This window comes from Poecilia reticulata, linkage group LG17, assembly GCF_000633615.1.
Source record: "Poecilia reticulata strain Guanapo linkage group LG17, Guppy_female_1.0+MT, whole genome shotgun sequence".
NCBI lineage: Eukaryota > Metazoa > Chordata > Actinopteri > Cyprinodontiformes > Poeciliidae > Poecilia > Poecilia reticulata.
Genome location: NC_024347.1, coordinates 4,819,289 through 4,843,684, shown reverse-complemented (window position 1 = coordinate 4,843,684; position 24,396 = coordinate 4,819,289). Strand labels below are relative to the sequence as shown.

The 24,396-nt window shown below is 40.7% G+C and overlaps 2 protein-coding genes across 2 annotated transcripts; one reads left to right on the top strand and one right to left on the bottom strand.

Moving 5' to 3' along the window:
• Positions 1–429: 429 nt before the first annotated feature.
• On the bottom strand, positions 430–6,672 carry LOC103479015 (angiopoietin-related protein 3-like). Its single transcript, XM_008433210.2, has 7 exons — positions 5,938–6,672; positions 4,092–4,202; positions 3,803–3,920; positions 2,831–2,959; positions 2,453–2,548; positions 998–1,270; positions 430–912 (listed from the first exon to the last, which is right to left on the bottom strand). The coding sequence occupies exons 1-7, from the start codon at positions 6,442–6,444 to the stop codon at positions 731–733; spliced, it is 1,416 nt and encodes a 471-aa protein (XP_008431432.1). The 5' UTR covers positions 6,445–6,672; the 3' UTR covers positions 430–730.
• A 3,216-nt stretch (positions 6,673–9,888) lies between these two features.
• LOC103479016 (KN motif and ankyrin repeat domain-containing protein 4-like) lies at positions 9,889–24,390 on the top strand. Its single transcript, XM_008433211.2, has 9 exons — positions 9,889–10,226; positions 16,014–17,453; positions 19,617–19,692; positions 20,340–20,627; positions 20,791–20,875; positions 22,149–22,368; positions 22,449–22,591; positions 22,719–22,919; positions 23,929–24,390. Exons 1-9 carry the CDS (start codon positions 10,217–10,219, stop codon positions 24,019–24,021), a joined length of 2,556 nt encoding a protein of 851 aa, XP_008431433.1. The 5' UTR covers positions 9,889–10,216; the 3' UTR covers positions 24,022–24,390.
• The last annotated feature ends 6 nt before the right edge of the window (positions 24,391–24,396 follow it).

Below are 24,396 nucleotides of genomic sequence, written 5' to 3'. Positions count from 1 at the left end.
TTATAAGTAAAAGAAACTCCTTTGAAACAAGAAAAGTCTCCGCGAGTGCTTTTTATTGTTTTTGAGTGAGTCGAAAACCTCCTCCTGAGRGACTACTCTGGCAATTTTGTTTTCTGGATCTTTTGTGATGCAAGAGTGGCCATAACAGGGAGACTTGATTGKTAACTGATCAAAACTTCAATCATTTAATATTTAAAAATGACATGATGATCATGTGGAAGTTATGTGGAAATGTTTGTTATTTTGAACACCAAATATGAAAATAATTCATATAAATAGCATCAAATAAAATCAGSASAGAAACGTTTCCAAATCAATTTCTTTCGACTTAAAACTTATGAAACTTTTACAAAAACTGCAGGTGTGTGTCTGTGTCTGATGAATGTTTGGTTAAAACAAACTGCATTCAGTGAAGTCACTCACAGTGAGCAGAGTGTCCAGAAGGTTTAATCAAGAAAGAATAGTGATGCTTCATAGGTACAGCGTAGCAAAAATTCTCAAGTAAGCAAAAAAGAGAATGGAGCTCTGACTTAATTGTTAATTTGTCACATGTAATCAAAATAAGTTTGTCAAACTTACTTTATTCACGTTTGTTTACCATGACAACCCAATAAACTTAATATATTTTCTTGGATGAATTTACTTGTGACAAACAGGCCATTATTTGATTGTTTACAATGAGTCCAGCAACTACAGACAGCAGGTGATGGACCAGAGATGGACAGTGGCATCAGAGGGAGTTGACAGAGTCCAAAGGACGGATGGAGATCTGTGTGAAAGCGAAGGAGTGAGACGCCTTTCGCCCCGACCTCCACTGAACGCCTCTCCTTCGCTCTGAGCGTCCATTGGCTCTCACACGCGAGTACCTCTCATTAAGGTTGGTGTCGCCACAGGAGCTGAACCACCATCCCCCTAAAAGACGAAGGAAGAGATGATGTGTTGTCCAGACATTACGACCACTTGCGAAACTCTGTCCGGTGGGAAATGTCTGCTTTACCTGATTGGGGGTGGGAACACCTGGATGCCCAGTGGTGGCCATTGTCTCTGTCCTTGGTGGAAAACACCACTCCCGTGTGGTTGCTCAAGGGGTTGGGCAGACTTCCAGATAGATATTGGAGTCGTATGGCATAGTCACTCTCTGGGCCTTCGAGGTAAAATCTGTATTCGATAAAGTGCCTGTTCTGCTTCCAGTCTTCCAGCTGGATGTGAAGRACAGAGTTCCCCTGCGAGGCAAGGGAATACATCTTCTTGAGGCCCAGCCAAAACTCACCTGAGAGAGAAAGAAWGGCCAACAGGTTTACCATGGACAGGCAGAGGGACGGAAACGGAGGACCTAACACACATGTTAAAATGAATTGTTTTTGTGATGACAGAAAATGAGACCTCCACAAATAATTATAAAAAGTATACCATAAATACTTTGATGACATTTAATCTGTACAAGTTGATGGAAAACAAAATTTGTTAGAAAGAAAATACAAAAAAACAAATAGATAAATAAGAGTTACAACTACAAGGTTGCAGAATTGCGCACACTATTAAACTCATCCTTTGTTGATTTCATTTCAGCATTCTGTCTTCTTTGGTAAGAGTCTGTCAGCATCCTACAATATGCATGGAGTCACATTTCCAACATGCCCAAAACATCTGTGGCACTCTGGCTTAGCTGAAGATTATTTTAGTGTCAGGTCTGCAGAAAGGCAATACTAGAGCGATATTTATCTGAAGCTGAGGGTCTTTAAATGGCATGGTAAACAAGTAAGTAACCCAAAATGTCATGGCAGTGACTAAGTATTCCATCATTCCATGGTGCCCATCTCCAGCAGTCATTGGGCAAGAGGCTGGGTACACCACAAGGCAACATAGAGACACAAGAAAAAACAACCATGCACACACACTCACACCTAAGGACAACTTAGAACCCAACAGTCATGTGTTTTTACCGTGGGAGGAAGACATTGCTACAACAAAACAGTGCTACCAACTGAACCACCATGCCCCACTTGATCTCCACTGATAAAGATTCACTCACATCAGCATACCAAATGCTTGAAGTGTTTAAAATAGCAACAGACTTGGCCTTATTTTCTGATTAAGTCAGGTTATACTTGTTATTTGTCCAGTTGGTGGCACTCTAAGATGGTTACAAAAGATTAGTGAATGTGGCAAAAACTAACTCTCCATTCTGATAAGCACATTGTGAGTTTCGCAGCCTTTATCCCAAAATGTATGCAATACATACATTTAGCAGAGACGTATCTTATGGACACACAGACTTCATGTACATCACGGGATCTGGCATTTGGTCAAGTGTGTTGCCTTTCTTCACATTTAAATAAACATAAAACATATTTTAAATGCAGCAGCATAACATAAAAATGAAGCGGTCAGCGGTATTAGATAAATCTCAGAGATTAACTTGTGGAATCAGATTATTCAAATCATCTCTCACCTTGCAAGTCTCCAAATCCATTTTCATACTTTTCCCATGGTTGATCAAAATTCATTGATCCGTCTCTCCTCTGCTGGATGACTGTCGCTCCACGTCCTAAAGGCAAGAACGGTCAGGAACTGCACAGTAAAACGAATTACAACAGCCATCTTTTAGAATCAGCAAATATATGTAATGTAGAAACTATTAAACAGCTTTATCAAAGCTTTATAAGATCAAACAGTGGAAAGTGCCACATCTGTTGCTGATCCTTACAGTAAGCTTCCATTAAATCCTGATTTGGGCAGACAAGGAATCAATGTAAATTACCATTTAGTGGTTTATCCAACAACTTCTGTTTCCAAAAACAGTCTAAATGCTGCCGTGAATGTGGCGTACCTCTGCTCATATCACAAAAGACCAGGAAGGGCTCTGACCCGTTGGGTTTGACGGCGTAGGTCCCGTTTGCCCGTTCCCCTCTGTCAAACAACTCGCTGCAGTCTGATGGGAAATCTGTTGCAAAAAAAGCTACAGAAAAGAAAAAAGAATGGAAAATATAAACAAAAGCAAAGAGTGGTGGTGAACACTAAGAGGACATATAGACAAAAAAAATCAGAGTATTTTTTTCTTCCCCTGATTTTGCAAATGACACAGGAAAGAGGATGGAGTATTGATGTTGTTAGGGTAGCAYTAGCAACATTTACAAAAAGTAAATACAGAATAAACAGAGTAGATAAATCAGTGAACAATATTAATATTTCTAGCATGCAGCCAAACGTGTAACAATGYCCTCTAAATCAAGAAGAGAAAAATAAATCATTTAATGCAATTCCTTTCTGCTGATTCACATGAAATGCTGGGAAAAAGCAAAGCTGCTCATATTTAGTCACTGTCGTCCGTTATAACAGAAATGCAACATAGTTAAAAAAGAAAATAAAAAATCTTCAGTCAGGCTGAAACAACAGCCACATTCTTCAGATCAGATATTTTCTTCTGTTTCTCTTTGAATCTGATTAATGCCAACATCAACAGCATTAAGATTAAAAGCAACACTTCAAAGGCTGAACTTCATTTTTACCCCTCAACCGAACAATCTGTAGGTCAGGTKGATCAGCTCTACATCTGACAAGAACGTCACCTAAACTGGAGTGTGTATGCTTTATACATACTACCTTGTGTAAAACTGTAACAACACAACGCTAAATGTTTTGGTAAAGACACTTTGAATCTAAAAATGTAACAACAGTAGCTTCTCATATAATCAGGAACTAGTTATGGATCTAGGAGATGCAGTCCCTTGTGACTGCATCTCAACAGTCACAACAAAGGCATTAAATCTTTAAATCTTCTTCTGTTTACTATTCATCTCACTCGTCGTCGTGCTGCTGCTGGTGACTGAGGTCAGGAAGGGGGCGGCTGTTGGCAATTCAGACATGGAGATCTCTGACATCTTCTCAAAGGTTTCCTGTGCCGATGCGCCGGCTGCCAGCTGTGGACGTGAAGGAAGAAAAGCTTCTCAGTTTGCAGTCATAATTGGCACATTCACTCGTAGTGGTTTGAGAGCTCCTGTTCCGCGAAAAACATATTATGTACTTTAAAATATTAACTTAATTTGCAGAAGTTAATATGCTGAAATTGACGGGAGATTTGGAGCATTTACTTTTTCCTCCAGCAGCTTGATCTTCATGGTCTGGTGGTCCAGATGCCTCCCTTGTTCCACCATGGCTGCCAGCAGGTTATTAATGCTCTGCTCCTGGCGCTGGATCACTTCCTGTTCAACAAGTGAATTACATGTACGGTTATTAGATTCCTGTAAATATGAACTACATGGAGAGGCAAGAGAAAAAAATATGAGGGGGAAAAAGTGAACAGAACTTGTTAAAAGTCGGTGTGCTGGAACTGCCGTGGATTCATAATGCACCACTAAGCTGTGCTCACGACAATACTGACGGGTAACTTTTTAGCAAGATGGAGACGCTTGTTTTAGGCGACTCATTTTTTTTAATATTGATGAAAAAGTTCTGGTTCCACGGGCAAAATATTTAACTTACAACATGAGAAAAATGTCTTTTTTTACAAATGAAATMMTCAACCAATGGAACTGGTACTTTTTTCAATCAATATTAAGGAGTTATTGATTTAAAACAAGCTACTCCATCTTGCTAAGAAGTTCCTTGTAAATTAGTTTTGTGTTATTTAAAGTGCATCTACATGTATACACTAGAAATTAGATCCAAAATACTTGTGTTTTTTTTTTTGGCAGTGCGCTTAAAAATCTACTGAAAGCTGTTATTATATTTTCTGTTATTAATCTAACAATCTATCATGGGTGTTAAAACTGGAAATTGGACCAAAACCTAATCGAGTGAATGCGTTTCCAGCTTTGGTGGGTTAATTTTTTGGCCCCTATTTAGCTCCATACTATGAAACAAAGCTAAATGCAGAATGAGAACTCAAGAGTTTGCTTGATAAGAAAAAGTTTCCTTTTGATTTTTTTTTTTCATGAGACATTTAGAGGCTTTATGGTTGATGTCCAAACCAGCTAGCATTTCAGAAGCGTACGGGGAAAAAAAAAAATCAGAAATCTTTCCTGACCACAGGAAAGGTGGACATGGTGGACATGACTCATCATGTCCACCTTTCCTTAGATGGACATTAATTCTTGTTTAAAGAAAAACTMAAAYGAATCCACAGCCACATAACATTTAAATAAAAATATGGGTAATGCAATTTCTAAGTATGATTTTCAAACAAAAGTTCAGGTTAATGAGTTTCTACTAGTCATTTTTACCTAGATAATAAATTGGTTTTAGGTTTATTGATCCTATGAATTTAGTAAAAGTGTTCTTCAAATGACTGGAAATGCAAAGTTTTGAGTAATTTTATTTAAATTTCCGGGTGAGCGCCCCAGACTCCAGCAGGACTGTCACTCCACAGCTGCTCGTCTCTCATTAATGTTAGCAGATGTTGGCAGGTATGATGTAGTCTTGATATTCTGTTTCACGCAGCTCTGAAAAAAACAATCAATTCTCTGATTTTACTCTTTATAGGAACATGTTTGAGTAAAATGAACATTGTTGAACTACTGACAACATATCTCTGAAATTCCAAGTTCCAAAACTTAGTATTTATTTTTCAGAAAATGAGAAATGATCAAAATAATGAAACAGGTGCAGAGCTTTCAGACCTCAAATAATGCACAGAAAACAAGTTTATACTCATTTAGAAWCAACAAAACTAATGTTCTAACTCAGGAAGATTTCAGACATCAATATTTGATGTTGTCATTGCGGTTCAGTGCAAAGGGCTCTTTATTTTTTCCAGAGCTGTATGTAGTTGTTAACAGTTTTAGTTGGACAAAACTATTTAATTTTATATGTGAATGTATGTAAATAAGCAGTGACGTTTAGAAAAAWGCATCAWTGAATAACTTCTCTTGGGCCGTGGCCCAGCTGGGGGCWAAGCACCCCAAAAGGTCAGATCCTAGAATCGCCCCTGTCACTCACTCTGAGGCTGTCGATCTCCGCTACCTGCCTGACCGTCACCAGGTCCACAGACAGACTGCTCAGCTGCTCCTCCATGATTTCCACTTTGTTCAGAAGTTGGCCTTTCTCCTGCAGGATGCTCTCCATCTTGACGCTGATCTTCTCGGACAGCTCCTTGATTTCCTCGTTGTGCGTGTTGAGCACGGCGGCGGTTTGCTTCAGCTCCTCCTCGCCCTCCTTGATCTCCCCGGCCAGCGCCGCCAGCCGGACGAAGGAGCGGTCGAAAATGTTCAGCTTCTGGAAGATGGCGTTGATCTGCCCCTTTGTCTTCTGCACGAACTCCCGCATGCTCTGGCCAAGCTGCAGCAGGCCGTTGGACAGGAGGTGCACGTCGTCCAGGGGAGCAAACAGCGAGCGGGTTTCAGGCAGAGCCTCCAGGTTCAGGACCGGAGGCTGGCTGCTGTCACAGAGGGCAGGCACAGAGGCCAGGACCAGGAGAAAGACGACAGGAACCGGCGTTGTTTTCATGTTTTCCCCCCTCCCGGTGTTTGAGCTGTCAAGCTATCAGCTGGCTCCTCGGACAAAGAGCCACTGGGTGAAAATTCATAGCTTTATCCTCCCTCTGGGATCAAGTCAATGATTAATCCTGATCAATATAACGGCATTTAAGTAGAGCGACGACAACATAAAAAAAAAAGTTAAAGATTGACATGGTTTTGGTGTCATTTATGGAAGAAGCAGACAAGAAATTACACCTTTTCTCCACTAAATGTTTTTGAATTGAATCAACTGCAGGAAGAAGTAAATGTTTTAAACATTAAAGGGGCAGTATTATGTGTTTTCCAGCTAGTGTCATTATGTAGCATAATCAATTGTTACCTCCAGGTTGCTATAAAAATCCTATATATCAAATCAAATACGACTTAAAAGAAATTTGATTTCATAGTTGATGCCTCTGTCTCTTTAAGAAACTCCTGCTCTTTCTGAAATCTCCACCAATGTTTTCGAATTCCAACTTCAACGACTGATGAGCTCAGGTTTCTTCCTCCTAAGGTCTCTCTCATATCAAAACCTTTCGGAGGTGAAGAATCTGYGGCCTTGTTCACGAACGATTCGTTTCAGAGTCTGTTACATGACAGGGCTGTTTCAGCGAGCCAACAAGCTTTCTGAACAGTTATGGTTACAGCTGATTTGTACTGGAGGACGATGCCAGCTGGGACAGACATCTGAGCGAACCGAAAAACGTCTTCAGATTCCTCCATCTGTTCTACGTTTCTGCTGTTCTTTTGCCAAAGGTCACCCCTCCCCCCCACTGAGACCGCGCGCCCCTTTTTCTCCTGTAAACATTTACAGTTGAAGAAGCTACCAGTAGAAAAACGGCCAGGTTTTTTTCTCTCCCCTCAACATGTCCAGAATAACCCAATAAGGCTTAGATTTCCTTCACTTTGCAATCTGAAGAAATGTTATGTTCTCGCTAAAAGAAGAATCCTCCTCTCTCTGACAGCAGCGTTCCCCGTCACCCAAAAATGCTCATTTGGAAGAAAAATGAGGCATTTTTTGATATATTTTACTTTCCTGCCCTGAAAATCTACATCTGCGCGTCAACAACCGACAGCACATTTCTCAAGTTGTGTTTAAATATTATTCCAGACTGAATTTATGCCCCACATCTAAATATGATTGAGCTGTAAATCTTTCTCTGAGACTAGATTTGAGAAGATTTTTTTTTTCTTGCAGTTTGGCCAAACTAGCAGCAGCATGTGGTCAGTCTGTCAGCAGTTTTTTTTTTCTCCAATAAAGGTTTGTGTTTTTTTTTTCCTCCCTTCTCTCTCTGATCAAACCGCAATCCCTCTCAGAGTCACTTGTCTGCTGGTAATGGAAAAAGGAGGATCTTTTACTAATTCTTTTTCCACTCATGGCGGGGCAAATGACCCAAATTGCAGTTCTTTACTCAGCGTTTCATGAGTGTTGCTTTGTTTGTTTTTCTTTGGACTTAGACTGAATTATCCACAGAGAAGTTTGTGGGTTGAAATTGATGGGAAATGCAGTTCCTGTAGGACTGTCGGCCCCCGAGCAGAAGCACAGACACAGTAAAAGTAAATGGGAAGGAGAGATTTACAAGAAACAGACAATAAAAAAAAGCGAAGAGACTCATTGGACCACATCAGGGTTCATTGGAGTCTGGGAACATCCATTTAGATGTGCTAGGACACTTAAATACAGAAATTAAACATAAGTCTCCTAAATTTTTCCTTAAAATTTGAACAAAACCAAGATTTTGATCCCTGTAATTATTTATTATGAGTGAGAGAGAAGTGGRAAAAAGATCAGAAGAGTTGTTGCGTGTGCGTAACGTCGCAGCCTTTAAGTGAGTCTCCAACAGGAGCCATCATGCCACTGAACGTACAGCCACAAGTGCTTGGAGTGCCTTTAAAACAGTTGTTATACCACACAGTACAGAAACCTGAAACTATTATGCAAGAAGGGCCCCATGCGTCCACTCTGCACAGAAACACAAACAAGCTCTGTTGGCATGAGCTCCTCTCAGTCGGAAACAGRCTCCGTGGTCGGATCAGTCCAACTTCACAGTTCTGATGCTGTYGTCAGTCTTGTAGGACGACTATGGCCAAACATTTTTAACCCAGTGTCATCATGTCTCCAAATATTTTTAGAGGGTTGACTTCTTCCTCCCTGAGTGGCATTTGGCCCCATGTAGGTTAGGTAGACTCCTTCGTGTTTGCAGTTTTGTATTTGTGGATTTTCTGTGGAATGAAGCTCCAACTTATTCATTGAAAGTTTGTGCAGTTTTTTATAAAGTACATCTAAAATTTAAAAAAGAAAATACAGCTTAGGAAGCTGAAACACTTTGGCACAATGTCACTTGACATCCTATTAGCTGGCTCTGGCAAAGGAGTTGATCAAAAGGCGACGTTCATTGTCCTTTGTGCTGATTGGCTGCARCCCGAAGGCTGGAAATAAGGAATACTGCAGATGTTAGCGTCTACGGTAGTTACAACACAGYGTCCACTGTATAGTATGCATAGTGATGCATTTTGTGGAGGGGTGCACCGATAATTAACTGGCCCAGAGTTCCTTAATTTTGGATGAACAKCCCATACTTAGATGAGAAACCATCTTATCTACCTTCAGAAAGTCTGAAAATCAGTCATTATCCCTTTTTGTTCTCCAGCGACACGGGTCTAACAGATGTCTGTGGGTATGTGGTTAATAGTCACTAAATTGTTGACAAAGAAAAATGTTAAGTTTGACTGCCTTATCACCATTTAACCAAAGGAGGCCAGTAGTGAAAAGATTTTAGGCAAATAGTGTGGAACTAGTAGTGTGGAGATTTACACAAATCTGTCAAAATTTGCACAGAAGCATAAAGATACAACCTTAGATAACCTAGTAAGCAGTTTTTCAGTGACCCTGAATATTAAGGTATATTTAGTGTTTGAACTATTAAAATATACTTAAATCAATGAGTATATATTGATTTGATCTATTTGCAGGTGATTTTGATTAAAAAAAATAAATAAATAAAAACATGCATACAGGTTTCTGGACATTAACAAAAGCAGCAACGCTGAATGTCCGATTTTTGGCGTAATGTAGGCTGTTGACATGCATGACTTCAAAGTAAGTGATTGGTTTTACCACAATATATTTACCTGCAGAGGTCAGGCAGTCTTGACCCCTGTGTTATTATGATCCTCTGGTATTATAAAGAGTTGGGCATAGATGCTGCTGCTGCTGCCCCAGAAGAAGATGCTGGTCACATTCTGAAAGAGGATCCATGAAGAACRAGCGGCATGCCACTCTGAACATGATCACACAGGAGACACACCACAGTGGGTTAGAGTTCTCATACCAGGAGGTCTGTTTGTTACTCATGTTGCCTTTTTTAATTCTGGTCAGCACTCAACTTTTTTYCAAGTCTTGCTCACATGCATCAAACTTTCGACAGTTTGACACTCCTTACCTTCCTCCTTACATTTCTAGACTGGTGGGTGTGGTTCTGTGAGTCTATGTCTTCCTCTCAATCAGTCATTCTGGCTGGACGGGAGACAACATAGGAAAGCATGTTACTAGCTCCTCCTCGTTCAGACGCTCTCCTTCACACACACACACACACACACGAGCAAACCCAGCTTCTGTTATGGCAGGGGCCGCGTGGTGGCATTTCCCAGACAGCTGAGGCATGCTGCCCTCCCCGCCTGCGGAGGAGACAGACAGCAGGCAGCGCTGAGCGGCAGACAGCAGAGGACCGTCTGACAGCGAGTGGAGGAAAGTGCTGAGCATGTCCCGAGGTAAGAGCTGACAGAGTGTTCACCTTGTAGCATCTCTCCAGGCTGCTCGCYGCTGTTCGGCTGGGTACTTAATCAAAGCCGGGATGCTGAACGCTGACCTTGGCTGCTAGGGGACAGGACAGTGGCTGATCTAAATTCAGGGTCAGAAAGTAGTCGACTCTACTGCGACTTGACTAACTGCTCGGAGTGAACCTACAGCCTTAACGTGAATATTAACAACACCTTTGAGACAAGAACTTTGTCTTTTAAAGACGCAGCGCTGCTCTTGACATTTAAACGTGCGTCCTGTTGAGGAATTCAGCTGAAATTGGCAAACATGTGTGATCCATGTAAACACACTCACAGGCGGGCACACTTTCTATTTTAACCCCCGCTATGTTARCATACCGTGGCTTTCTTCCTTTGCRTGAAGCCCCTGGCAGCTGTTTCTGCCATGCAAYGGGAGCTTTGGATGCCACAACTCCGACCCTGTTGCTGTTGGAAGAGGACCAGGACGAGTCCGGCGGTCYGAAAAGTCCAGAATAACTAAATAAAAGATCATAGAGGGCGAGGGATTTATAGGAACTCTGAGGGCAGTTTGTGATGAATCCGAGTTTGACAGGAAAAAAAAAAAAAAAAAAGAGATACAGATAGAGTGGAAGGGGTAAGATGGAGCACAAGTCCAAACATTTGGCTTCGGTTCCTAAATCAACTCTGAACAGAAGATGAGGTTCAGAGCTATGTGCTGGAAAAAGCCACAGGTTGTACGGCCAAAAAAAAAAAAGGGGGGGAGAAGGAAGGATTTTTCCAGGAAAAGAACAAAGACAGTGAAACATGCAGACATACGCATACTGTGGAGAAATAAAAACACAAAGAAAAAAGACGAAAGACATAAAATGCTCTGCTTTTTTTAGTTTAACTGTTGAGAAACTAAGTTTACAAACTGCTTCAATTTGGTAACAAGCTGCTTCACTGTGAATAATCCAACCACAAAAATAACCCCGGCGTAGTCAGAAGGCTAAACAGGACGACCACGTTGGCTGTGGAGGTTTGTCAACACGTTCCCACATCTAACGGACTTCAGGTCCGAACCTGTCCAATAAGGTGTTGACACACATCACACACCTGTTTCATCAAGCTGTTGCACACTCCTATGTTTTTGCTGAGGCCACAGGACTTGCTTGAATAGTTTTCACTCATTCATCTAACTCCCGTTGTACYAATACTTTGTTACATGTTAACGACGTTATTGGGGAAAAAATAGAAAAATGAGAGAATGTGAGAAGAGGAAATGGAACTGCTGCGTAAACAGTCTTCACCCACTTCAAAATAAGAGCATTAATATAAATGTCAAACTACTTGAAGAACTAAAAGTCGATAAAACTTTACAGACGCCAAACTTTATTCAACTGACAGTTTACAAAAGAGCCAAGAAAATTAGCACTTTAGAATTTAACTGGAGAAATTATTTAGAAAATGCTAAATGTTTTCAACGTTAGCAAAAAATGCAAAAAGGCTATACTAAGCGTAGTCCCGCCATTAGCCCCTTAGTGGATTAGCGGAAGTGTGCCCTGCAGGAGATAACTCTCGCTTTAACTTCAGTTTCTTTAAATCCAGGTTAGCAGGTTCTGAAGACTGAAGCTACTGAGGCTAGATGAAAGGGGACTTCAACCATAATAAAGTTTTTTCCGTTTGAAAAAACTTTACTATGCCTTATGAGTTAGCTACTTTATGAACCATTAAACCACTGTCAAGGTAGCCATATTCAAAAGTTACAAATGAAATGTCAATTTTTATGTGAATGGTTTACAGACTTCATCTGTCCCAAAATGACACTTTCGGGGTCATTTGTGGGTTAGAGAGGCAGCAGGCACCTTATCAATCATCAGTAAGAAAAGAGCTGGGAGTGAGAATGGGTTGGGTTACTGTGGCATTTTGGTTTTCTATTACTGGGTGTAAAAATTAAAGRTTGGGTCTCACAGAGCAACAACTCGTCAATCAAAGTAACCCTGTATCATAGAAAACCACACTTTGTCTTTTAACTTAAGGTTAGATTTTTAAGTGAGAATATAAAATCATTAGGAAAATATTTATTTTCCTAATATTTAGGACACATGTCCTTTATGACATGTATGATATCATGAGATACTCTCCTCATAATATCACACAGAATGCAGGTTTGATGGCTTTACTTTCTCACGACTGGAACTTCTGCATGGTTTCCATCTGTTATTTATGCCAATATTCTGGACACCACTAATATGTATTATGTCATATGTCTTTGCGAGTGTCGTCAATGACAGAAGTCATTGACTTAATATGTTTTGGCCTTAGCAGCATCTAATTTTGAAGCTTTTGTCATCACTCCTCTTAGAGATTGGCCCTATATGCTGYGGTTTTTGGTAAAGAATGCTGAGGATAGACATGGTGTGATTATGAGGTTTGCGCTGATGCAGGGGAAGTTTGGAGGGACGTCTCAGCGGGGTCATATTCACCCAGAGGAGACAGCCAGCTGCTGTGGGAAAGCAAAGCTGTCCCTATAAGAAGAAGAAGTGACACTTCTCTTYAGTATAGAATTTAATTGTTTCAAAAGATGAATTAAGAAGTAACAGTCTCCTTTGAAAAGTTCAGTGTGCAGCAGCAGCAGCAACAGTGCTGCAGCTCCCAGCGCTGCTGGTTTGCTGGGGCCTGTTTGGGGTTAGGCGAATATTTTAACGTTTCATTTCTTGGGTTTCCTGTGAGGTGGGCCCACGGCTCCGAGCACAGACAATTAAAATATGTGCCACGGACATGTGGACATAGTTAGGCAATGACTCTGGGGAATTACCTAACCCTAATTCTGCTATATTGTTTCCTCTGTGGTAACCTGGTCTGGAAGAAATGCACAGGTCTATATTTATAAGTAGGAAATAGAGAGCTTATTGGCAACAACAGGCAGCTTTGATCACATATCTGGTAGATGGTTGAAAACCAGCTGTCTGAAACCGGATCTTCTGATTATCCCGGAGACATCTAAGCACGTTTTCAACAAGTGATTTGTCAAAACACCTCACAGAGCCTCAAAACTTCCCATAAAGATATGAAATTTGGTGAAAGTGAAATTCACAGTTTGTGCTAGTCTATTTCTAAAGCTTGGACACAGTGGTCTGAACGATCTATAGTTTGTAAACTACCTAGGAGTCTTCCTGATATGTGCTTTAGCTTCTGGTACACATGTGTGCTAAACTTAAACTCTTCAGATTGACGGCTGAAAGATTCCTGTCAAAGTCAAAAATCCTGATGGGTTAAGAATCTTCTGCAACAGACAACAGAGCCGGCCCAGAGTGTAAGCAAACCAAGGGGGAAACCGGAGCGTCAGGGGCCTTCCATAAACGCTTGAATTTAAGCACAGACCACATATCTAAAATGTTTGTCTAAACAGAATTAAAATATTGCCAAGTTTGATTAGCAAACTTAGTTAGTAGCAAACTAAAAGTTTTTAACAATTAAAGAAAAAAAAAAAACTTTTAAAGGAATTGTAAAGTTTACTTTGTAAAAGTATTTTAAAAAAATCTTCATAGTGTGATCGTTACAATCTGATGCCACGTGTTTAAAGCTTTCTTTGTGTTGGAGCTTGGGTTTGTCCATCAGCAAATAATAACCTGTTATCTCAGGTTGCTCTAAGCTCCGCCCCCTCTGCCAGATTCCACTACATCTGGATTAAAACGCTGGAACCAAATCAAGTTCTGCAGAAGGTCCCACATGACTTTGGGCCGGCCCTGACCAGAAAGCGTTAAAGCATGAGGGAAATAAAAAGAATGATTTATATCACTTTGATAAAGTTTTCAAGCCTCAAGAACTTCTTTAGTTTTCTATGTGACAGACTGATCCAAAGTAGAGCATCATTAAGAAGTGGAAGGCACATAATATGTAGAATTGTATGTATTTGTATTTAACTTTTACTCTGACACTAATTATTAAAATCCAGTGTAACTGAATGTTAGTTTAAACTTAGCTATTTTGCAAAAATCTTACAGGTTTGTGAGAACACATTGTAAAACATTATGACTATGGTTCCATAAGTAGCATTCTAGTTAGCATCTTGCTAGAGTGATACAGGGATGTGCATGCCCTTTGCATCCTTTAGTAAACGATGCTCTGGAAAAGCAGGGGTCAAAGTATCAACTATCTTTTCTACCAAAATCAGATGAATAATCTTCACCTTTGAGTTTTTTAATTCAGAGATGCTACGTTACAAATAAAGATGATTTAGGTTAAATTATAATTTTTTTCTCATTTTCAAACTGTTTTCAGCAAAAGGTTGTAGCAACACCCGATAACATACTTTCTCTGGATTCATTTATCTTTCAGTAGTTTGTCAGGGCAAATTTGGTGCTTGACACTTGGTTTTAAATAATCTAAAAGTATCAGAAAAAATTCCAAATAAATTCTAATTATACAAACTAGCCATATTCACTTGAAACTTTGTACTTACAATGTTTTGTTTGAAAGTGGAGAAGTCTTGTGATATCTCCAGGTCAGTCTTGTTGAAAATGGAGGCTTGTGAAGAGAGGTGTGGCTTCTAAAGCTGGTCTTCAACCCAGCCAGCTGAGTAACATTTTTTTTTTTACCAAATACACAGGAGGTCATCTAATCATTTGAATGAGATTTTCTGGAACAGACACACATTTAAAACATGCTAGTGATCACAGAGGGCCCGAATTGGAAAATTGGTTGGAAATGACTGTTTCTCTTACTACCTTAAGCTTTATTGTAAATAAAAGCAGCAAAACTTGGACCAAATATTCCCAAAAACATCTAATTATATTTTGCCTTTCATTTCAAAATCCTGATGTTTATCTCTTAKCTTACAAAATGAGCTTGTCACCCATCTTTGATTTGCAGATTTGTTGCCGTTTACTGCTGGCCATCAGAGGGTGCGTGAATGACAGACACWCAGATTCTTAGCAGGGCCACTTGGGGGTGTTTGTCTGTTTACTGCATAGCTTGCATTGTTTGGGGCTGTGGCTTGGTGGCTGCGGCGCCTCATGGTGACAGCAAGCTCCCGCAGAGGCCAGTGGTCAGGGGAGGAAGAGAGGGGAAGGTAGGAGGAGAGAGGAGGTCAGGTTTTAAGGAAGATATAGATGACAGATAGTGTGGGAATTCTCCATGGATCAGCTCATTAAAGAAGGGAGGAGTGAAAAATATCGTGCGGTTATGAACTAATCGACCCATATTCAAGAGGAAGTCATRCACCACTAAAAGTAGATCCAGAATGGGAGAGAAGATGCTGAACTGAAGGAGCACAGTAGTGACTCAGAACAATGGTTGCCTGTGTTTATGTCTGTAGGAGTCTGTAGGAGTAGGGCTTTTTTTTTTTTTCTTTTTGCGATGCTGCCCATAACTGCTGGGCGAAACAGTCGCAAACTATTTTCAGCTCTCGTCCTGGAAACTGTGGCTGTAATCAAAAGAAGATCAGGCCAGCCTGTGCTGAAAAAAACTGCTGCTTGGTGCATGGAAGAAATGAATCAAGTCTTTGGGAAAACAAGAAAGTTAATGGGTGGAGAAGGAAAAGCACAGCTACTGAATGTTTGGGTTTTCTACCTTGCTCTGCATGCCAGACTCTCAATTTTGCGATATGCTTAGTGTTATGTTAAAAGAAATTAAGATAACAAAATGCTGAAATGTTGTTGACAAAATTTAAGCGAATATTGACCTATTTTTTTCAGATGTCTCACTGACAAGTTCAGTCAGACATTTTGTAACAAACTGATTTTTAGAGTTTTCAAAAACTTTTATTCCTAATGCACGCTACCTCCCTGTTTACAGGTCTCATTGCACGTCACAAAATGGCTGAGAATGGAGTCAAAGGGAAGCCCCCATACTCGGTGGAAACCCCGTACGGCTTCCAAATAGATCTGGACTTCCTCAAATACGTGGATGACATTGAGAAAGGCAACACTATCAAAAGGGTTCCCATTCAGCGCCGAAGCAAGGGACCCCGGGCCAGCACTCTTCCCAGGCACTTAAACTCCTCTGGTGCTGGCTACAAACCAAGTCCCTGGAGGTCGACCGGAGCTCTTGACCCCAGATCCCGACCATTCGACAACCATCACCATGGGTGTTCCACTTGGACTTTCAATCACAGACCACCTCTCTCCCCAACGGGGCTCACATCCCTGACGGAAATGGAGGCCAGAATCAAGGAGTTTGACGAACAACCTCTCGGAGAGCATATCCGGCCTCATCTCCTGCGGGCCTCCAGTTTACCACTGACTGTGTTGCTCAGACAAGAATCCGAGTCCACAGATGACAGGAGCAGCGTCCAGAGTTCAAGAGATCACCTCGGAGGAAGGAACACCTCCTGTGAGGACGTCTTCTTCTCAGACAGCCCTCGCCCGCAGGACTGCTCGGGGCTGCTGAGGCGCCTGACCGAGGCTCTCGAACGTGTCGGAGAACTCGAGATGGAGGTGAGGGTCGTTCCTGAGCTCAGGGCTCAGATCTGCATCCTGCAAGAAGAAAGGGAAAGACTCCGCCTGGGCTTGGTCCAGCACGTCCCTCCATCAACAGTCAATGGCACCACAGATCTTCATACTTCATCACCCTATGGCAAAGGGGATGTCCTGAAATCCCAACGGGAAAGTCACATCATGTTTCCCAGAAATCACAGCGTCACAAGCAAAATAAACCCTGCGAATGATTGGAAAACCAGCACAGATCTGGACGAGCTGCTGACCGTGACGTCCCTGCAGGCTAAGGTAGCGGCGCTGGAGCAGAAGCTCCATGACACTGAGCAGGACCTCCAGAGRACAGTAGGACTCCTAAAGGAGCAGCAGCAGGAGAGCAGAAGGAAAGATGAGAAGATAGAATACCTCATCAGGAACCCGGGGGTGTGGGTCCGCGCAGAAAGGGTGGTTGTAGACCAGGAGGGAGATGAGACCGTTGTGAGATCCATCAAACCCGAGCGTATTCCTGCCTCCTCCGTCATCACAAGAACAGTACCCTCGCATGCTCAGAGGCACCAAGACTCAGTAATGTCTGATGGGGTCACAAACACATTCATTATTCGCCATATTAAGAGAATCAAGAGTCTCCTGGACCAGCAGTGGGAGTGTGTGTGTGGAGAGTTCGGAGAAAAGGGGAAACCCCTGAAACATCCGGATGCAAAAGTCAACTCCCTGCAGCAGGAGATGATGGAACTGGTTGACGTCCTCATGTCTGGACACAAGCACCATGAAGTCAGTGATGGGCAGAAGATCCAGAACAGAGGTGATGCTTTTTGGTCATTTTATGTCTCTGATTTTCCAAAAGTTTCAGGGTTAGTGTTAGTCAAGTCTATTTTACACTGCAAAAACACAAAATTTTACCAGGTACTTTTGGCTCAGTTTCTAGTGAGAATAACTTAGTGCACTTGAAATAAAACAAAACTAGGAAAACAGGAACTTGTCTTAAGTCAGTGTGTCCTTAATATTGATGAAAAATTACTGGTTCCACTTATTTCACTCATTACAAGACATTTTCCCATTTTATAAATGAAATGGTCTGCCAGTGTAACCACAACTTTTTCATTTATATTAAAAAATGTTTGACATAAAATGCTGAAAAGTTACTTTGACTTATTTCAAGTGTACCAAAATATTTCCACTAGAAAATAAAAAAAAACAAACAATTGTTAAGATTTTGTGTTTTTGCAGTGTACGGGTTATAAAGGCAAAGCAGACAGTTGGTTTTCAGTGCATGTAAAATTCATAAACCTCAAAGGCAAAGTCTGACCAAAGGAAGAAAAATCGATTCTTAATCGTCTTAAAATTTTTCCTAATAAAAGTGAACGCATAACTTAAATCAAAGCTTTACATAATTTTCTTTTTAGTTTGTCTTGGAGGATATATTCAGAATACTACTTCTGATTTACATTTAAGAGTGTCATTGTTTTCAATTCCAGACCAAAAATGTAATGTTTTTAAATAGCTGCATTTCACTGTTACAAAATGACAACATGTACCTGTAATTCAAGGTTAGTAAAAAAAMCAAGAAAAACAAAGTAACTGTATAAGTATTTAGCCCCCGTTAACCTGTCCAGTCAGAACATTTTTTGAAACAATGAAACCAAGAAAATGTGGTACGCTAATGTATTACGTTCAAAATATTACATGTATCCTCACACACAAGTAATCCAAATGCTTGAAGATCAAACAAACATAGATTATTGAGAAAATGCCGCCTGCCATGTTGACACTAAATACAGATTTTCACCCGATCATAAAAAATCTAAATATAGTGATATACAAATGTGAGGATTTCACTAAGTCTTTCTGACTATTATAATCATTTTTCTTTCATTTCTGAAGCAAGTGTTTTATTTGTTTGTTATTTATTTGTTTTGCCTTGAAAGGCAAGTGAGAAAAACGTATTTTAGAAGATTTTTTCCTGTGTTTGTTTGAGAAATACTTTTTTCTGCCACGAGAGGCATCGATATAAAACATCTGGTTTTACCAACCAACTGCTTTATTTATATACGTAGTAACATTGTTATAGGGTAACCTACTACACTCAATAAAACTRGTCCTTAACGCAAATTAGAGATCTCCAGCCACTTATCATGCATWAACATTAATGAGCTATGAGGATGCCAATTTTGGAATTTTTTTTCTCCAGACATTCCCAAATGTTAGCATGCCATGTAKGTTAGAAAATGTCTGATCAGGCACCAAGAGAAGTGTTTTGATGTAAAGTGCTGTGTGTGAAGGGATACTGAAACTGCACCAACCCCACGATGAAACATGGTGTTGGCAGAAAGCTTGCTTGAGGTCACAAAAGACTTTAGACTAGGATGGAGGTTTACTCTCCAGAAGAACAACTCTAAACATGAAATCAGAACCACAACTGTGGCTTTCAGTCATATTTATGTTTTGGAATGACCTACACWAGTTCAGAACTTTGTGGTTGCAACATGACAAAATGCTGATCACAGCATCACTCAGTTTAAGTGAAAGGGGTGTAAATACTTTTGACATGAATCAGGTTTTGCTGCCACGTGAACCCAAACAGGAGGATCGAACAGGATTTGATAGGAAACTTTGATAGGATATTAAATAGCCCTAAAAAGTATGTGGCACTTTTTTAACCATTAACYTGTCTCTTGAGAAGTGCGGCAAATGTCACTGTCAGACAGTGGGGAAGCGGGGGCGTTGTCCTGTCAGACCGTCGGTTCCAAATGCACATAAAAACACACAAACTTGTAAAAACGCACACAGCGTCACTGCGGCCACGCCACAAGGCGCACAGAGTTAAAAGCTCGTGGTATTCAAAATACCTCATCTCTTAAGGAGGTTTAAAATAAGTCAATTAATCAATTATCAGATGAATATCTCATCAGCTGGATTTAGTGTTGCTTATGTTTGATCTCATTGTGTGTATTTGTCTTCTCTTTAGCCTCTAAGTCCACCCTGGAGAGTGATGGAAGCACCCAGACTCTAAAAAAGCTGCAGTCGGAGGATACTAATGAAGGGTTTGTGGATACCTCTCAGAGACTTCGGCAGCCTTAACGTTTATGATTATTGGTTCCTCTTACTGAAATTGAGGCTCTTTAGGCGTCTTTTTCTCTGACCAAGAAAAAAAAAAGACTTCTTGATTTTGGTCTGTGAGATGAATAGCAGTCTATGTGAAGCTGTCAGTTAGACAAGACCCGCATGTCTAAAGCTGAAATGAGGGAAGACAGACAAAGCCTTAAATACATGCTTCTTTCATTCTTTTAGGCTTAAAGACTCATAAAAAGAACAATGCAGGGTCTGCCTCAGAATATCACATATTCAGCCTTAACAGGCATTATGTTCAGTTTGTGCTTTCACTTTCAGCTACTGAAGCTTCAGAACGATTTGACTGCAATTATTTTTGACCTTATAAAATGAATAATGCATTTGAGCTATATTACATAAATCCTTGTCTGGTCTCAATAATTGAATCAGCTCAGGCACTGCGAGGGAAATAGTTGACTGACTATTATTAGCCCATTATGATGAGAATCTAGAGTCTAAAAAGGATTTCTGAGAGCAAATCAACTCAAGCTGCTGTTATCAATTTAAGGTCATCGAAAGGATAGTAGATGCAGCTAAAAGGTGTTAGTGAGGATAAAATGTTCATTTCACTTCACCGTAGAGTCCAAATGTCCGCAAAGGGAAGTGCAGTTGGCCAGGATAATGGGAAGCTGTGTGGGGAAGCCAGAGTTGTCCCTCGGGGGATGGAGGCCACGCAGATGGATGTACACCCTGCAAAGAGACGAGTCCAAACTGACGAGTCCAAACAGACATGCCCAGAGGGTCATGCAACACCGGTGGGAGCGATATCAGGACAAACAGATGGAGGCACTGGGTTGATGGAAGCTGAGGGTCCAGAGAAACAGTCCAAAACCCTGGAGGACAGAACTGGCTCGAATACGAAGGGAAGGTGAGAGCACCGTAGACTCTGAATCCGTGTCCGTATAAAATAAATCCTATTTCAATTGTGGAGATATGACTTCTGCTTTTAAATGTTTTATTGGAGCAGATTCTGAAACAAGAGACAGATTATCTGTACTATTTTTTCCACTTATGTTCTCTTGCTCTTCCAGGGACATACTGAGTGCAGATTTTATGTCTGCTTGTCATTTTGTTAAGGATCACATGGACATCACAGAAAACCCAAATGACGACATGGTAAATACCCTTTCTCTAAGGAGAAATGTTAATCTAAATCAATTTTACCAGTAGCCTAGGAGTTTATCCTCTCAGTCAGATAACTGATGAAAAAACCTAACATCCAGTTTTATTCTCAAACGCTTAGGATTCCTCTGATCATGGACATTTTAAATCAATCTGTCTTTTTCTGGGTTGTGACTCGTGTGCTCAAATCAATGAAATTGTAGTGTACCAGAGAGACTGGTGGATAATTCTACATTATGAACCAATGATGTACAAGCTTGAGATGCTTTGATTGAGAACTTTTGGGTCCTGATCCGACTCAGACATCTGAAATGAATTATGTGCGGATACTGATATTTGCTAATTCGGTGAATTTTTGCTTCAACTTTTCACCTTATTTTTAGTCACAGTTTTTTTTATTGGCCAATTTGAAATAATAAAAATCTATGAAAGCTGCTGCAATTTGTGCCAATAATGTTCATGGAACTTCTTGAAATATATTTAGATGTATAAGATTTATCGAATGCTTAAGAGACATCCAATTCATGCCTTTACTTTTATGTTCAGAAAGTTGACCACTGAAGTTTGAGGTGAGAAAAGACTGGTGGTTTTATAAAAGCTGTTTTGTAAACTGTAGCTGCTTTATGAAGGTGTGCAATGTTGCTGAAGTAGTCTAAAAAGTCGCTTTACCTTACGACGAAACAAATTATTTTTATCAAGTCTTTTTTTCTGGCTGTATACTCTTTAATGAATTATTAATAATTCATGAATTATTAATAATTCATTAACAGAGCATTACATGAATGTACACCAGGTAATACCATTTTACTATGTTAGTGACAAAGTCAAAATGATTTAATGTTAACATTTTTAAGAACTTTTAAAATGATTCATTCTATCCTGTTAGCATCACTGCAACAGTGAGCAGACTCTAGGTATTTTCTAAAGTGTAAAGACTCCTACTTTGTGACAAAGTCTTTCAAGAGGATTTCCAAAGCCTCAGTGCTCCATAGTATGCACAAATTCAAAGTTAAATAAGTGTAGCATTCAAGAGGTTAAGGAAATAGTTTGTTCAGGGCAAAGCTGAGATTCAAGCAGACTGAATTTTAGAGGTTTTACATCTTAAATCAAAGAATGCAATTAAACTTACTTGGATTGTTGGACATTGCTCATTTGCTAATCAGTTAAAATCTAGACACTTAAGAGTTATCAGTTTAATCAGTTTAAACCAACTTTATCCCACATGTTGACCAATACATCAGTCACCTTTTTCTTGGTTTCTGTCCAGAGGAAAGCTCTGGTAACAATGTTCCAGCACTGGTTTGGCGCTGCGGCGGAGGAGGCCTCCGAGCCCAGCAGGGTAGCTGCGTACCTGAAAGAAGTAAAGAGTGAAGCGCCACCTCTGCTGGCGTTCCTCATTAATCTAGCTGACGACAATGGCAACACGGTGCTCCATTACAGCGTGTCCCACTGCAACTATGCCGTCGTGAGCCTGCTGCTGGACACGGGTAACACGGTTGTGGGCAACCTTTGCCATACAAAATGCTTTTGCTGTGCCGTAGTTGACAACAGAATCTCTTCTGTAAAGGCACGAGTGACGTAAATGTTCAGAACAACGCTGGATACACAGCTGTGATGCTGGCGTCACTCACCGCTCCAGATGGGCCTGCTGGGATGGAGGTCGTCAGAAAGTTAATGGAGCTGGGAAACGTTAACATTCGCTCCAGTCAGGTAACACTGGTAATCAATCTGTTGTCAAAAAAAAAATTTTCATGTTATGTCAAGACTTTCTTTTTATTGTGTGAGTCCTGAAAGTTTGAAGGAGTTTAATGTTTAATTTTTGTTTTTCTTACCACAGACAGGCCAGACAGCTTTGCACTTGGCGGTGAGACACGGTCGAGTCGTCATGGTCCGCTTGTTGCTGAGCTGTGGAGCCGACGCCAACATCCAGGACAACCAGGGAATGACATCCCTCATGTTCGCATCAGAACGAGGCCACACGCACATTGCCAGACTGCTGCTAGAAAGAAGTCAGTGTGACCTGACCCTGACTGACAAGGTAAGACTACAACCAACAGCTAAATCCAGTTCAGGTTTGTCTCAAAGTACGGCACTGTCAGCAGTCAGACCTCCAGACTTCAACGACAACATGCCACCTTTGAGACTTCTTGATCGATTGCTCCAATCAAGAAGTCACTGATGGGAAGGTAATGGTTTACGGGTTTCCTTCCCGTCTGATTTTTATTCCATCCATCTTGAAGAGGGATACCGTGTGTGTTTTCGTCCCGATGTGGGGAGAATGTGCCAGGACATCCTGCACGTTCACTGCTAGCTGCGTCAGACCAAGCATGGGTAGTCTGTACAAGAGATACCCTAAGGCCAACGTAAGGGACATTGTGTCAATATTTCACAGCCCCGGACTTCCAGATTGTCACCCGTAGACAGAGGAGAGCCTGACATCTTTGTCCACACAGGCGCAAATGTTTGTTCCTTGCCAGGGAAATTCAAGTCTTAAAAAGAAATCCACTTAGATAAACCTGCCCTTCTCTTTTTTCTCCTGGGTCCTATTTCTTTGAGATGGACGGATCTCAAACTAGAAGGAATAGTTATCCCGACAAGGTGTCTTGGGAAAAGCATACAAAAAAAGACTACGCTGATAAGATACTGAAGGTTCATTGATTATTCGAGCCAAATCTCTTTAAAAACTCATCAGTAGAAGTGGATTACATGCTTTTCTTTGTCGTTAGTCTCTACTCGTACTGCTCTAGTCTGGTTTGCTAGGTGTGTGTTTGATGTTTGACAAATGGTTTTCTAATCTAAGCATGTCTACAGGGGCGTAAAATTGATATAAGTGTCAGTATTCCAAAAAAAACAAAGAAAAAAAGGAAAAAAGTCTCAAATGATGTGTTGATGTAACCTGTTATGTCTACAGTTGCTAACATTTGCAGGACAGGGTTTGTTTTGTCAAAACTACAACAAACATTGACAAAATGTAGGACCACCTCAAATTGTTTTGCTATCATGGCAGTGCTAATGTGTGTGTGTKTTTCCCCCCCTTCCTTTCTTAGCGGGGCCAAACTGCGCTCACTATTGCCAAGCAGGGTTCCCACGCCGACACGGCGGCCCTCCTGCAGGCCCATGCTAAGGCTCGAGCTCTCTGAAAATGGGAAACTCACGATCCGCCAGTTCATCATCTTCYTTGCTTGAGGCACCTAAAAAGAGACTAAACAGTTTATTTCCTGAGAGTGTTTTGTATTTTCCGAWCTGCTGCATGAGCATTAGCTTTAGCCTTGGACGGGAAGCCATCAGATAAATAAGACTGGACACAGTTATTTACAGCTAGGAATGACTGGTGGYTGTTGATGCACTATACAGTAAATATGATTTATTTCTTATGTTTTCATGTGTGATTGTTATAGTTTTCTCAGATCTTTGCACAGCTTAACTCTGCAAACTATGCAATGGAAAAAGTATTTATTCTTAAAAGTTTTATTGTATACGAGTATGAATTATGGATAACAATCAACATGTTATAT